Consider the following 15398-nt stretch of genomic DNA (forward strand, 5'->3'; position numbering starts at 1 on the left):
CAGACTAGGTGTCATCAGACTAGGTGGCAATGGGAATTGAAGGTGAACAACATTTATCAAAATATAGTTACATAGGAAACAATTCTAGTGTTCTGTAGGACAGTGGGATCACTGATTTAGAACAAATTATTTTAGTTGACACCATAAAAAATAATAATTTTTGACAATGCTAGGATCAAATCAAGGACTTTAGGCATGTGAGGCAAGTGCCCTACAACTGAGGTTTTCCTCCAATATCACTTGCCTTTGTAATATAAAAAGAGGAATAGTGAAAAATCTGCATCATTCTATAACTTGGATGCAACCTGAGGACATTATGCTAAATAAGACAGTCACAAAGATAAACACTGTATGATTCCACTTGTGAGGTACTAAGAGTAGTCAAAAAATCAAGGAACTAGGATATATACTCTGAATGTCTTACCTTCATTGGTGGATACTTATGATAAGGAGCTGCCCCTGTGGCCAGTTCAATTGCAGTGATTCCAAAACTCCAAATATCAGCTTTAAAATCATAACCTCGGACCTGCAAAAAACAAAGAGTACATTGTGATGATTGCCATTCTATAAGCACATTTAAAAACTAGCTTCTGGTAGTGGTCAAGAACAATGAAACTCACATGTAACAGCACATGCTATAATCCCCGCACTTGAAAGGCTAAGCAGAATAATTAGTTTAATGTATGCTTGAGCAAGACTGTCTCAAAAAATAAAACTAAAAAATAAATAATGTACATAAGTTTAAATCAAAAAAAGTAAAGTAGGAAAAGCTAAATACAGTTGGTAAGAGAGGCCAAAAAAAAAAAGGCAATTCAAATACTCATAAAAAACAAATTGTTAACCTTAGTGTATTAAAAGAGTATATGGTTGGGGTTCCAGCAGCTCTGGCGGCAGGAGGAACGGCAGCGGTCGAGCTGCCTATCTTGGCGAGGCTCTAGTCCGCCTCGACCTGCAGCCTCCGCACGCGCGCCCCAAGTGCCGCCAAGATCCCCAAGAGGAAGGTCAGCTCGGCAGAAGGGGCGGTGAAGGAGGAGCCCAAGAGGTGATCGGCGAGATTGTCGGCTAAACCTGTTCCAGCTAAAGTGGAAACGAAGCCAAAAACGGCAGCAGGAAAGGATAAATCTTCGGACAAAAAAGTGCAAGCAATAAGGGAAAAGTGGAGCCAAGGGAAAACAGGCTGAAGTGGCTAATCAAGAAACCAAGAAAGATTTACCTGCGGAAAATGGAGAAACTAAAAATGAGGAGAGTGCAGTTTCTGATGAAGCAGAAGAAAAAGAAGCCCAGTCTGATTAATCACACACCATGTCTTATCAGTGCTCCCTGTCTCCCTTCTTGTACAATCCAGAAGAATAGTTTTATCAACTATTTTGTAAATGCAAGTTTTTTAGTAGCTCTAGAAACATTTTTAAAAAGGAGGGAATCCCACCTCATTGCATTTTTTAAGTGTAAATGATTTTTTTTAGGGTAAAATCATTCTCTGGTTGTTTATTTTTTGGTACAACCAGAAATAGTGGGATATTGAATTATGGCAGGCTTTGACTCTCTTGGGTGTCCGCTTAACACTCTTGGGAGTCAGCTTAACATTCCATAGGTGAGGGTTAGTTTTATATCCTGCAATACAAAGCATACTAAATGGCAATTTGGAATTACAGTCCTGCATTTAATATGTCTTGGATACTTTAAATAACTTCTATTCTCATGATTTTTGGTAGAGTTGTTTCCTAAAGAAAACTACATTCTAATTGTTGCCCTGTCAGAATCGTGTGCACTCTATAACATCTTTGGTAGTGGTAGTCCGGTTTGCCTCATTTTGTTAATGTGCTGTGAAAGATCAAAAATTTGAATATGTAGTGTATGTGATACAAAATTGTGAACTGGTGGGACTTAAGTAACACTTCGTCAGCATTTGTAGATACTGGTACTTAATCCTCTTACAGAGAATTTGCCTCTAAATTTGAAGCTGGAAAGTCACTGAAACAACTGAAAAACAGTATGTGGCTTTTTTTGGTATGTGTGTTAAGAATTGTGTACAAAGTGAATCATGTGTACTGATCCTCAACACAACCAATAAAATCTCAAATATTGAAGATTTAAAAAAAAAGAGTATATGGTCAATTAAAAGCAATGTTTAACTAGTTCTATGTGAAAATATGAAAAACAATTTGTAACAAAACCCTTAAGAGGGGCCAGCAAGATAGCTCAGTGGACTAAGTGCCTGCGGAGGCAAACACAAGGACTGGGGCTCGATCCCTGGTACTGGATACCACACTGGCCCTGCCCCTAGGCACACTGAACCAGCAACCTAGTCCAGACGTGGCAGCATAGGCCTGCAATTCCAGAATTGGGGAGGCTAAAAACAAGAGGATCACTATGAGTCCAAGCTGCATAGTGAGACCCTATACCAAATAAATAAACAAATCATTTAGGAAAAAAAATAAATTTCACATAATTATAACAAGTACATAATCTATTTTAATAAATATACAAGAACTAAAACAAAAATGTTTTATAGTGATCCTAAGTCTTTAGTTTCAAAAGTTTTTCTTTTTTTTCTGAAACAAGGCTTCTCTATGTAATTCAGAGTTTAGGCTAGCCTTAAACTCACTAGGTAGGGCCGGAGAGATGGCTCAGTAGAATAAGTGCTTCCCTGGCAAGCACAAGGGCCCGAGTTCAATCCCTGATTCTGCCAAAAAAAAAAAAAAAAACCCTCACTAGGTAGTTCAGGATGACCTCAAACTCACAGAAAACCTTCTGCTTCAGCTTTCCAGGTGCTGGGATTACAGCATTGCCTGGCTATCCTACATCTCTTGTTTTCCAAATATTATAGTAGTATTTTGTCATTGTTTATATATTAAAAAATGTTACAAAAGGTATGAACAGTTTTTAATCTGTTGGTGTATGTTGCCAAATTTCCTGCTACATTCTCATCAGCATATTATATGGGTACACATTTTCATTTTCTATCTTAGGCAAAAGAGAAGAAATAGGTTTCAGGAGTTTTTGATATAAGACATAAAGTAGACTTAATATTATACAGTACTCTGTCATCCAGTGAAACAGGGAGGCCTCTTAATGACCCAAAGGCAAGTTCCCCTCCTGTGATGTTAATCTTACTGCCAACTTGACTTGCTTGAGATAACCCTGAAATTCATAAAGAAAACTTTGGGTGTGACCTTGCAAACCACATCTGATCCCTAGTTCTTCGCTGGCTCTTTTCCTATTGTAGTCCCTCCCAGATGCATGAAGGGAAGCTTTTCAAAACCATGTCCTCCTGCCATGGTGTTTCTATGCTGAAATCGGCTGACCACAGACTACAACTTCTGAAACCGTGAACAAAAGTAAACCCCTGCAGCTGGGAAGAGAGCTCAGAGATCTAACTGCCTGGCTGGCAAGCACAAGGACCCAGGTTGGATGCCCAGCACGGCATGCCATGCTAGCCATCGAAACCAGGCATGGTGACACAAAGCTGTGGTCCCAGCGCTGGGGAGGCTGAGAAAAGAGAATTACTACAAGTACAAGCCACATGGCAAGACCCTGTACCAAATAAATAAATAGGTAAATGAGTAAGTGATATAATAATAAAATAAATGCTTGCACCTTTAAATGGTTTTTGCCAGGTACTTTAGTCACAGCAACTAATAGCTAACCAATACACCTTTCCCTCTGCTACAGCAGATAATGCTCCCTAGCTCAGCAACCCTCTTTTTTCAATCACACTAGGTACACTTCTTATTTATCCCTGAATAGGAGGTTTCCACTTCCTTACAGTCAATCACATCTGTCTAAAGAAACCTGGGGGACCCAGGGAGATAGCTCAGTAGAATAAGCGCTTGCCTGGCAAGCACAACGTCCTGAGTTCAATCCCTGGTACCACCAAAAAAAAAAAAAATTAGTTCTATTTAGGGCCAGCCAAATAGCTCAGGGATGAAAGCGCCTACAAGCAGGCACAGGGGCCCAAAGTTCAATCCCCGTGCCCACCAGTCCCACCCCTAGGGAGCGCTGAGACTGCAACTGAGAATGGGCATGGTGGCACGTGCCTATAATCCCAGCTCTTGGGAAGCTGTAAACAGGCAGATCACTATGAGTCCAATCTAGTAGTGAGACCCTGAACACCCTGTAGGCCCTTCCCTAAAAAAAAAAAAAAAATACAAAAAAAAAAAAAAACCAGGGGCGTTCCTCACAGTACTATAAAGTGCTTCTTCCCTAGCCCATGTCTGTTTACTCTGTTCCTGAGTGCAACATCACATAGCCCTGTGTAGCATACACAGTCTTCTCCCAGCCTATGACTAATAAACTGCTGCCAGTCTCATCTGTACAGTATCAGATGTTGTGTGCTCAGATATCCTATTACTCTGTGTAAGACTTCCGTTAAATACAAATGATTAAAGCAAAGTAAAACATGAATTTAGTTCTTAACATACTGAGTTTGATATAATACATTTATACAAAGTATCTATATAGATCTGGAAACAACTACCTAGAAACAAGGCAAGACTGGATTACACATAATTTAGAGGTCAGGAATAAACAGAGGCATAGATCACAGTATCTAGGGAGTACATGCAGTCAGAGACAAGAAGAGCCCTAGAACATGGTTCTGAGAGAAAATGTCATTTAGGAGCAGATGGACAGTCGGAAAAAAAGAGAAAGGGCCTGGCACTCAGGAGAAAAATGAAACTAGAGTAAGAAAGCTAAAGAAGTGAATACTGTTGAAATACTCCCAAATTTCAAATCCCACCAAGTGGACAAATAAGCTAAGTAATCAGAAAGAGCATTGGATCTGAGAATTAACGATTTCCTTAAAGTGATGGGAATAGTGACAACAGGCTGCAGTTATTTGATGTGCACTTTGGAAATGAATGGGCAGGTACAAACAACCAGTCCTTTAAGAAATATAGCAGTGAGGGCCGGGGAGATGGCTCAGTGGAATAAGCAAGCGCCAGGCAAGCGCAGAGGCCTGAATTCAATCCCTGGTTCCATAAATAAATAAATAAATAAATAAATAAAAAGGAAAAAAAAGAAGCATAGCAGTGAAAATAAAAGAAAGAAAAGAAATGTAGCAGTGAAAGCTACATGTAAAATGGTTAGATCGCTTAGTTCATATAAGAACTTTTTTTAAAGGCTGGGCCTGGTGGCACACACCTATAATCCCATCACTTGGGAGGCTGAGGCAAAAAGATTACAGAGAATTCAATGTCAGTCTGGGCTGGAGAGCGAGACCCTGTCTGTTAAGTTCTGGAGTATATTTTTTTGTTTTATTTTTTAAAGTATTAAACAAGAAACAGACACAGGCAAATGTATTTCCCAAACACAAACTGGTATACCCAACAAAAACAAACACTACTAAGTGTTTTCCGTTTTGTAACAAAACCCGAAACCATTTTAAAAAGACAAAAATCACAGTACCTGTTCCATAACCTCAGGTGCCATCCAGCAAGGCGTGCCAACAAAGGTCTTTCTCACTTTATTTCGGGTAATATCACCACCAGTTGCTAAAAAAGCACTAACCCCAAAGTCTGAAATACAATACAAAAACATGGTATTAAAAAGACAGTAACTATATCAAAGGACAGGAAGATAGCCACCATCTTATACATAAATAAGAACACAAGGTGACATTTACTCTTCATTTTGGTAGAACTGTAACTAAATGAAGGCACAGCTTAAGGGCTCCCTACTCCACTCTCCACGCCCATGCATCAGTTCACAGGCTGTCTCTTGCTGCAGTCTATTCTCTGTAACACTCTCATGCTCATCTTCCCTTTCATCTTTCACTTTCTTTCGATTATCACTTTGAACTGATGTTCTCAGCTTAAACAATGCTACAAAACAAAATTCATCCTTTTTAGCTTGTCATTCAAAAAGTCCCCAAGAAGGTGTCACCAAATCAATTACAATTACTAACCCTAATCATATCCCGAGCCTCCTTATGGCAATGTGACACTGACGAACTCAGATTACCTCTTCAAGCCTCAGTATTTTCTCTACACAAATTCTACCTCAAATTACTTAAGCCAAGTCACTCAGAAGGACTGCCCATCACACCAGGATTTCTCCTTCTCTAACAATAGCTCTAGTTTTGTACCTGTGTTCTGTGATCTTGACCCCAGGGTATAGCTGATTTGAGCCAGGGTTAGACACATTAATCCAAGCTAGACCAATCATAGTCTCCTGGAAATCTAAAGCTTAAATGGAAAAATAAGAAAAGTAAGGGTCACTACACCTGAGTCATCCTAACAGGAGCATACTGAAGGTCATTGGCACAACTAGGCTCTTGCTCATCCTGAGGCTTAATGTTAGTCTTTCTTTGATTCTGTGGATTGCCAGTGTATTTCAAAATTTCCCATTTTGTTAGGTGATAGTTTCTAATCAAGAACCTTAAAATAGAGACTTCTATATACTTTAACCAATAATTTTTCTTTGGTTGGTTTGGGTTTTTTGGTTTTGTTGTTTTTGTTTTTTTTTTTTTTTTTTTTTTTTTTTTGCAGTACTGTGGATTGGACTCAGGACCTTGCACTTGCCAGGCAAGCACTTACTCTACTGAGCTATCTCCCCAGCCCTTAGCCAACAATTTTAGTACACTTTATCTTATTTTATGAATAGTTCAGAATATTCTGTGGTATAAAAAATGCGTCTATAAAGACTCAGTATAGGGGCTGGGGAAAGAGCTCAGTAGAATAAACGCTTGCCTAGCAAACGCAAGGGCCTGAGTTCAATCCCCGGTTCTGCCAAAAAAAAAAAAAAAAAAAAAAGACTCAGTATAAAAGATAATTTTAGTACTATTTTAAAATTCTAGATTCAGAAATCTATGATTTCACTCATCCTACAGCAATCAATTGCTTTTTATTATGTAAAACAGCAAGTCTATACAAAATGTGTTTTGTTTTGTTTTGTTTTGTTTTGTTTTGTTTTGTTTTGTTTTGTTTTGTTTTGTTGCGGAACCAGGGATTGAACTCAGGCCCTTACGCTTTCCAGGGACAAAATATGTTTTAAAAAAGTATTACTTGAACTTTACGATGTTCCATTTGTAAAAACCACTAAAAAAATAAATATTTAAAAGTCCATTCAAGTCCATTCAACTCTATCACTTGCTAGCTGAATTCAAGCAGCTATTTTCTATCCTTGCTATACAGTTTCTTCATCTGTAAAAAGTGGGTAATAATGATACCTACCCAGCCTGGCAAGCACAGGGTCATGAGTTCAATCCCCAGTACCACAAAAAACAAACAAAAAAAAAAAAAAAAAAAAAAAGATACCTACCCAAATAATACCATTTTTAAGGATTAAATGAATCATACATAGAATAGTCTCTATAATATACCAAGCACTTGGTAACTATTATTTTTACTACTAATGGAAAAAAACCTATGCCATAATTAAGTTAAATATAATTAAGACTAACCAAAGTATGTTCAATATATCTTGAGATTTAATTATACGGTTTTAATTTTTTAATCTACTAAAAACCTCCAAGCAGCTTTAAAATACCCAGAAACACCCAGAATGTTAAATCTAACATTTAATAATTCAGAATGTTTAGATCTTCAGCTATATCACTGCTCCTTCGTAAGTAGGATTTTCAACCTTGAAGACTTGAATATCCACTTAACCAAACTATTCTCTTTAAATAATTTCCAACACTGGCCAGATAGCTCAGCAGACTAAGGGAAGTGCAATGGTGTGCTGTGTCAGCCCCACCCCCATAGCTCCCTGAGACAGCGATACTGGTTGTAATGGAGCACCTGTAATCCCAGCACTTGGGAGGCTGAAAACAGGAAGATCACTATGAATCTGATCTGTACAGTGAGATCCTGTAGACCCATAAATAAATAAATACATAGATAGATAAGATAAAAAAATATTAATTTCCAAAAATACAACAGAGAAAAACATGACCAATCTAACCACAACAGAAATCAAACAGTAAAGGAACCATTTGTCTGCTTTAAATTGTCAACTAAAGAGGAGTAACTAAATGTGAAAACAGTTTAGCTCCTTTGTTAACACAGTTTAAATGAAGTATAAAATGGGACTCTGACACCTAGAAGATGACATGATAAAATATAATAATCAAAAGAGATATGGTAAGCCAGGTGTGGTGGCATACAACTGCAATCCTAGCACTCAGGAGGCTGAGGTTTGGAGGATCATTACGAATTCAAGACCTGCCTGAGCTAGAAAGTGAGCTCAAGGCCAGCCTGAACTGCACAACAAGACCCTGCCTTCAAATAAAGTAAAGATAGTGAGAAACAGAGAGACAGACAGACAGACAGAGACAGACAGACAGACAGACAGGGCATTGTGTAATACATTACACAAAGGGTAGACACAGGCATTTACAATACACCATAATAAATGTTACGATAAGGTATCAAAATAGCATAACCTCTAAAACTAAACATGTCCTTATAATAAAAGCGTTCTGTACCTATACCAACTCACAATTAATGTAATCATTATCTACCATAAATATGTATCTACAACAATGTTTTAATTTAAAAAAAATAGGAGGGGCTGGAGAGATGGCTCAGTGGTCTAAAGCACCTACTTGAAACAAGCTTGGCAAAGCACAGGGACTGCGGTTCAATCCCCCAGCACCACATGCCAGCCAGCCCCGCCCCCTGGTGGGCTGAGCTGGCCACACACACACACAATAAATAAATGTAATAAATAAAAATAAATAAATAATTTAAAAAAAAAAAAAAAGGAAATGCTTCATGATACTGGTTTTGGTAATTTCTTAGACATGAGACTAAATCCCAGGTAAAAAAAGAAAAAGTCAAATTCTACTTCATCAAAAATTTTTTAAAAGTTTAAAAACACTATTAACCAAGTGAAAAACAACCCACAATTTGGGAGAAAATATATATAAACTATATGTGTGATAGGGATCAGTCCAATACATTCAAGAATTCCTACAATTCAACAGAAACAAAATCCAATTAAAAATTGTAAAAGGACTTGACATCTCATCAAAGAAAATAAATGGCTCATAAATAGATATGTGAAAACACTCAATATCACTCAACATTAGGCAATTACCAATCAAACCATGATGAGATCAATACTACTTCATACTCACTAAAATGATTATGAATTTTAAAGTACTACTAGTGTGACTAGGATGTGAAGAAACAAGCCCCCTGTGCATTGGCAGAAATGTAAAATGGTCCAGCTACTATATAAAATAATATGGCAGTTCCCCAAAAACTCAAACACAGAATTATCACACGATCCAGCAATTCTATTATATATACCCTTATATATACCCAGAAGACACGTAAGCATGGACTCCAGCAGATGCACATAAACGCACTTGTTCTGCTGACAATAGACAAAAACTACAAACAACCTAAACATCCAGTGATGGACAAATAAACAAAATGTGGTATATACACATAATGGAATCACTATCCAGCCCTAAAAATTAGTGAAATCCTAACACATGCTACAGCATGCATGTCCCCTGAAACAATATGCTAAATAAAATGATCCAATTACAAAAGAACACTGAATGATTCCACTTACAATGTACTTAGGTAGTTAAATGTATAGAGGCAGAAAGTAAAATGGTGGTTTCTGGGGCAGATAGGGAGAAATGAGAAATTTTAATAGGTGCAGAGTAGTAGCGGCAATGTTACGTATAAAGGTGGTGTAGGTTGCACAATACACATGTACTTGACACCACAGAACTATACACTGAAAAATGATTAAAATAGTAAATTTTGCACTGGGGATATAGCTCAGCAGCACAAGTACCTGCCTAGCAAAGCACTAGGTCCCAAGTACAAAAAAAAAAAAAAAAAGAAAAAAGAAAGAAAGTAAATTTGGTGCTACATTTTATCACAATAAAATGTTTTTTAATTGTAAAAATTAACTAAAGAGAAAGTGTTGGCAAAAAGACTGGCCATGGGTGAGAGGAAGAAAGAAAGATTTTTCCTGAGCCAGGCGTGGTGGTTCATGCCTATAATCCCAGATCACCATAAAATTGAGGCCAGCCTGAGATACACAGCAAGCTCATCCCCCCCCCCAAAAAAAAGGGGGTGGAGGAGCCAGGGAGATAGCTCAGTAGAATAAGCACTTGCCTGGCAAGCGCAAGGGCCTGAGTTCAATCCCTGGTTCCGAAAGAAAAAAAAAAAAAATGTTCTTGAATTCCTGGTTTGTACAGATCATGGGCTATAGACACATTCTGGACAAGGTTACCCACATCCAATCTATCACCCTATAATTTTACGACTTATTAATGCTTTTTATGTGGCTGTAGTTCTATTTATTATCATCATTACATAGTTAACCACAATGTATTTAAATACTCAGGATTGCTTCAAATTCATTAGAACTCTGATTGCTGTAACATGCATCATGTTCAGTTTCTCTAGGCTATACCCACAGGAGCCACAGTGTTACTGTATTCACATCTTCAACTTTAACAGTTGTACCATTTTATACTCCCACCATCTGAATGAGGTTTTTCTCCCTTGCTTTACAACTACACCAACATTTTATACTGCCACATGTTTCTGCAAGGCCACTTAATTGAGAGTATTATCCTAATGTCATTTATTGTCATTTATTTATTTAATACATTATGTCTGTGTTCATACAATGTCTTCTATGCCAGTCTTCTATCCACTTTTATTGTATGTCTTTTTCCCTTAATGAGTTCTTTGTACATTCTACATTTAAACCCGCTGGTATCTATTCATGCTGTAAATAGTTACTCTGTGGCTTGCCATTTTGCCACAGTGATAAGCTATTTAATTTCTCTTTTGATGAACAGAGATAGCTAATTTTCAAGGAATCAAATTCATCTTGGAGCTTTATGTGGTTTGGTTAAAATGTTTCCTTACCTCAAAGACATGAATATGTTTGCCTAAATTACCCTCCAAATGTTGAAATAATTTAAGGCTTGGGTAATTTATCTTCCTTCAGCAGGGCACTTCGTTGTTCCAGCAGTCAGGGACTGGCCACAGGAGGACTGTTCCATCAGTGTAACTTAAGGCAGGCCTTGGCCTCTAACTCTATGCCTTAGCTCTGAACAGTCACAAGTGCACATCTACTGCTCAGACAGCTCTTCCTAACTGACAAATACTTCACTTCTCTCATGACAAAAATAGCTGTCTATTAACTCTCTACAGTATATTTATTCTTAGGCATGGTAAGGGTTCTTGATTACTTCTCCTTTAAAGGAAAGCACAGAACACTACCACAGCAGAAGAGCCTAATGAGGGTGAGGAGTGAATAACTAGAGAATAACGAGCAATGGAAGAAAAGTGTCTACCAACAGTAGAGCAGCAGTGAGGAGTAGGAAGCTATCGGGAGAGTAAGCAGGGATGTATCAACACAGAAGAGAATGCCGACTGATTAAACACAAAAGCTAAGTAATGTAGTTCTACTAAATTCAAAAAACTCATCATTACCTGCAATCTGCACTGAGCCATCTTCTCCAAGGAGAATATTTCCAGCTTTCACATCTCTTTAAGAAAAAAAAGTTATAATCAAAAATCTGCTATTCTTTGGAACAATAATAGCCTTTCAGCAACTATTACACTTGCACAGGACTAGAAATATTTAAGTACTGTATTTTGTATTAAGAATGTTAAGGCCAATAGTAAAATTCTAAGTATTTAGTTACTTGTACTACCATGTAACCCAAACAAGCAAAAAACTACAGTAAGGTATGTCTACAAAACCTAAGATGGTTAAATATTCTTGATAACTGTGGCCAAAGAGTACGGCTTCATCTATCCTAACCTAAGTCTACTTTTTCAAATATTCCATATTGCTTTTGTTCAACAACAAATAAACACTAAAAATACAAGATCATTCTCTCTCTGGTAACTCACAACCCACTCCACATAACTCGGTTTTTTAAATGACAAACACGTAGTTAAATGCAACCAGCATAAAATATACATTATTCAGAACTTTTTATTGTTATCTTCAACTTATGTAATATGTTAATACATTCTTATAAAAACTACATCATCATTGTCAAGCCTAGTGTTTCCTCCAAAGTTTTCAACTATTATCAGTCTGATTAACAGACTAGATATATGACATATTTGAACTTTTCCCCCAATATAAGTATTATGCTCTCTCTTTAAATTTATAACTTTTCTTTCATTTAACATGTCAGTAATATCTGAAAAAAAATAAAAGCCATTAAACCTCAAAAGCAGCAAGTCCATTTCAAGATAACCTAGATATATTCTTAGAACATAAAAGTAATGTACAAAAGGGTTTCACTGCACCACTGTAACAAAAAAGTTAACAACCTGGATAGACAACTCTAGCAGAAAACTTGAATTAATTTTGTTCTACCCATAAAAGAAAATGTCTATTAACAGGTTGTGACTTGGAATGCCCTTTAAAACATCCTGTTGAATGAACAAATCAAATAGTGCATTTTATGACAATATCTGTGTTAACACAAACATATACCTTTAATGGCTCCTTTTTTGAGTTGAGTGGGACTAAAGTCAAGAGACAGTCTTTGAGTATCTTATGGGACTATACAATAATATAGTCATTTTGCAATTAAATAAATGTAATTACATAAAGGCAGGCCTTAAGGCTAGATAAGGGGAGAAAAACAAAAGGCCAAATCGGGTACGGTAACATACACCTCCAATCACAGTATTATGGAGGCTGAGACCGAAGGCAAGTCCAAGCCCAGCCCAGGCAACTCAGCAAAATGATGGTTCAAACTTCAATAAATGAAAAAGGCTGATGATGTAGCTCAGTATACCAGTCCTGAGTTCAAGCCCTAGAACCAAAGGACAGGTCAAGACATGACATGACAGGACAGGACAGGACAGAAAGGTGATGTCTGTCATGAAATGAGACAAAAGCAGAATACTTCATCCTCCCCTTGATAATGAACAACACTTGCACAACTGCAAACAACAGCATTATCATACCACAGTACATAATGCTTTTCCCATATATATACTAAAGCATAAGGAAATCACGCTCTTGAGTACACCCAAACAATCTGTCGTTTTCTGAAAGGCCAATTTAAGAGTACAGGTTGACTTGCTTTGCCCTATGAGCCTACAGTCTCTGACTCTACCTACTATGAACAGGAAAAACTGAGGATATTCTCTTCTCTTGATAACACAAGACTACTCAACAGAGCCAACCAATAACTTCCATCTCCCTTTTCTGAGCTCCACAAAAATCAAATGTGGAGGAAAAGCAGACTTGTGCTACTCCCTTCTCTGAGTTTGCAACAGGCTGTGCTGCAGTGTTAACACATTAAACTACATAATCACATTTGCAGTCTACCTCCCCAGTCCACAGTGAACTAGACTTAGTCTGTCTCCAAACATGCCACTGCATCACCTGCTCTTAGATTCTTCAAAGATATTCAACAAATACCACAGAGTTTATATAACTACATAGGGGACTACATGCCTCAAATGCTCATCTGGGTATGAGTGGAGTATTTAAAAATAATAAGTAGGAGCCGGGGAGATGGCTCAGTGAAATAAGCGCCTCCCTAGCAAGTACAAAGACCTGAGTTCAATCCCCGGTTCTGCAAAAAAGAAAATAATAATAATAATAATAATAATAATGAAAATGCTAATTAAATAATGGCAAAAAAAAGTCCCATCCCTGCTTCTTGAATAGTTACTCTCTAACCCCTACTCTGTTCAAGATGTCACAGTTACAAACTAATATAATGAAGTCAAAGAATGAAAACAACCTAGCTATTCAACAGTAGCTAGTTAAGCTGTGGTTCATCTACACCAATGATACCGAACCTTTTAGAGACCAAGTGCTACACGGAATCCAAACCCTACTTACCGATCAGTGTCAACACTATGATTAAATCTGAATCCTGAGGTTTCAGTTTAGAAAAAACTCTGCATTAACATATTTTTTCTTAAAAGAAAAACAATTACCACATGTACTACAGGTTCACCACTACTGCTCTACACCATTAAATCTACATATACAGTACTAATGAATACATGTGCTTATATGGAACAATATACAAATATTTTAAGTGAAAAAGGATATTTCTTATAGTATGTGAACATTTACATTTCCTTTGAGGGGAAAAAAGTACTCAGAATACATATTTGCTGTGCTTACATTGGCCTAAAAAGTCTCTCAAAGGATATTAAGTATTAAAAAAAAAAATTTTAACTTTGTTTTTTACAACAGTTTTAGATTTACATAAAAATTGAAAAAGTAAGACAGAAAAGATCCTATACACATCACACACATATTAGTATAGTACTTTATGCTACAATTAATATACCAGAATTAATACATCATTGTTAACTAAAGTCCACAGTTTATTTGTTCAGATTTCCTTTTACTATTCCAGGACCCCATTCAGGCACGTCATACATTTAGATGCCATTATCTCCTTACTCTTCTTGACAGTGATCCTCAGACTGTCCTTGTTTTTGGTAACTTTGAGGGAAAATGGTCAAATATTTTGCAGAGTGTCTCACCTGTAGAAACTCTATGACACTTTTCTCATAGTTAAGTGTGCTGTAATGAATGTCTGGGGGAAAAAATGTTAGAAGTACCATTTTTATCATATCAAATCAAAGGAACATGGCATCAACATAATATAGCACAGATGAAACTGTGAAGACTTGCTTTGCTGTATCATACACAATTTGTGTTGCCTGGTACTGATTTTGGCCGCATACTAGGATTTGAATCAAGGGATAATGAGTAAGATGATATCCCCCGCTCTTTTTATTCCTAAATTTTAGAAGACAAGGTCTTGATGCATTGCCCAGGCTGACCTTAAACTTGTCAACCTCCTCTGCTTCCTAAATAGTTGGGATTACAGGCATGTGCCACCACACTCAGCCCATCTGAAGTATTTTAAGCCACATGTATCACCTATTTAAATAATGATGTTTGTACTAAGCTTTCATCTTCCTTTATTTTATTTATTTATTTATTTATTTATTTATTTATTTTTATTTTTTATTTTTTTTTTTGGTGGTTCCAGGGATTGAACTCAGGACCCTGCGCTTGCCAGGCAAGCACTTATTCTACTGAGCTATTTCCCTGCCCCTTCATCTTCCTAAGTGAAGAGATAGCAATTCATTTTACAGTAGAGCCTGCACTTTGATTTTCCTAAGGTAATCAATCTATGTTTCCCTTTTGAAACCAAAGAACACCAAGTAGTCTTTACAACAGGCCTTTAACAGGACCCATCCACTGGCTGACACTGACAAAGGATCTACAAACTGCGGTACAAGCTAACAGGATAAATCCTGAGGGGCCTTGACAGACTTTATCAGATACAAAAGATATATTTCTTGTTATATAGGTCTTGCTTTATCTTAGTCTTAACAATCCTGCAGAAAAGTATAAAAACGAGGTACAAAAAGTAAAGCCATATTAATATGGTGAGCTGT

At 37.1% G+C, this 15398-nt stretch overlaps 1 protein-coding gene across 1 annotated transcript in view; it reads right to left on the reverse strand.

Moving 5' to 3' along the window:
• Positions 1-15398, reverse strand: part of Oxsr1 (oxidative stress responsive 1) — a 155504-nt gene that overhangs the window by 71134 nt on the left and 68972 nt on the right. The window contains exons 5-7 of the mRNA XM_004642146.2: positions 11421-11476; positions 5407-5516; positions 425-526 (exon numbers count right to left, since the gene is read on the reverse strand). Coding sequence (XP_004642203.1) covers positions 425-526; positions 5407-5516; positions 11421-11476 — 268 coding nt within the window. The remainder of the gene's footprint in view (positions 1-424; positions 527-5406; positions 5517-11420; positions 11477-15398) is intronic.

The sequence above is a fragment of the Octodon degus genome, unplaced genomic scaffold (genome assembly GCF_000260255.1).
Source record: "Octodon degus isolate 3935 unplaced genomic scaffold, OctDeg1.0 scaffold00147, whole genome shotgun sequence".
NCBI lineage: Eukaryota > Metazoa > Chordata > Mammalia > Rodentia > Octodontidae > Octodon > Octodon degus.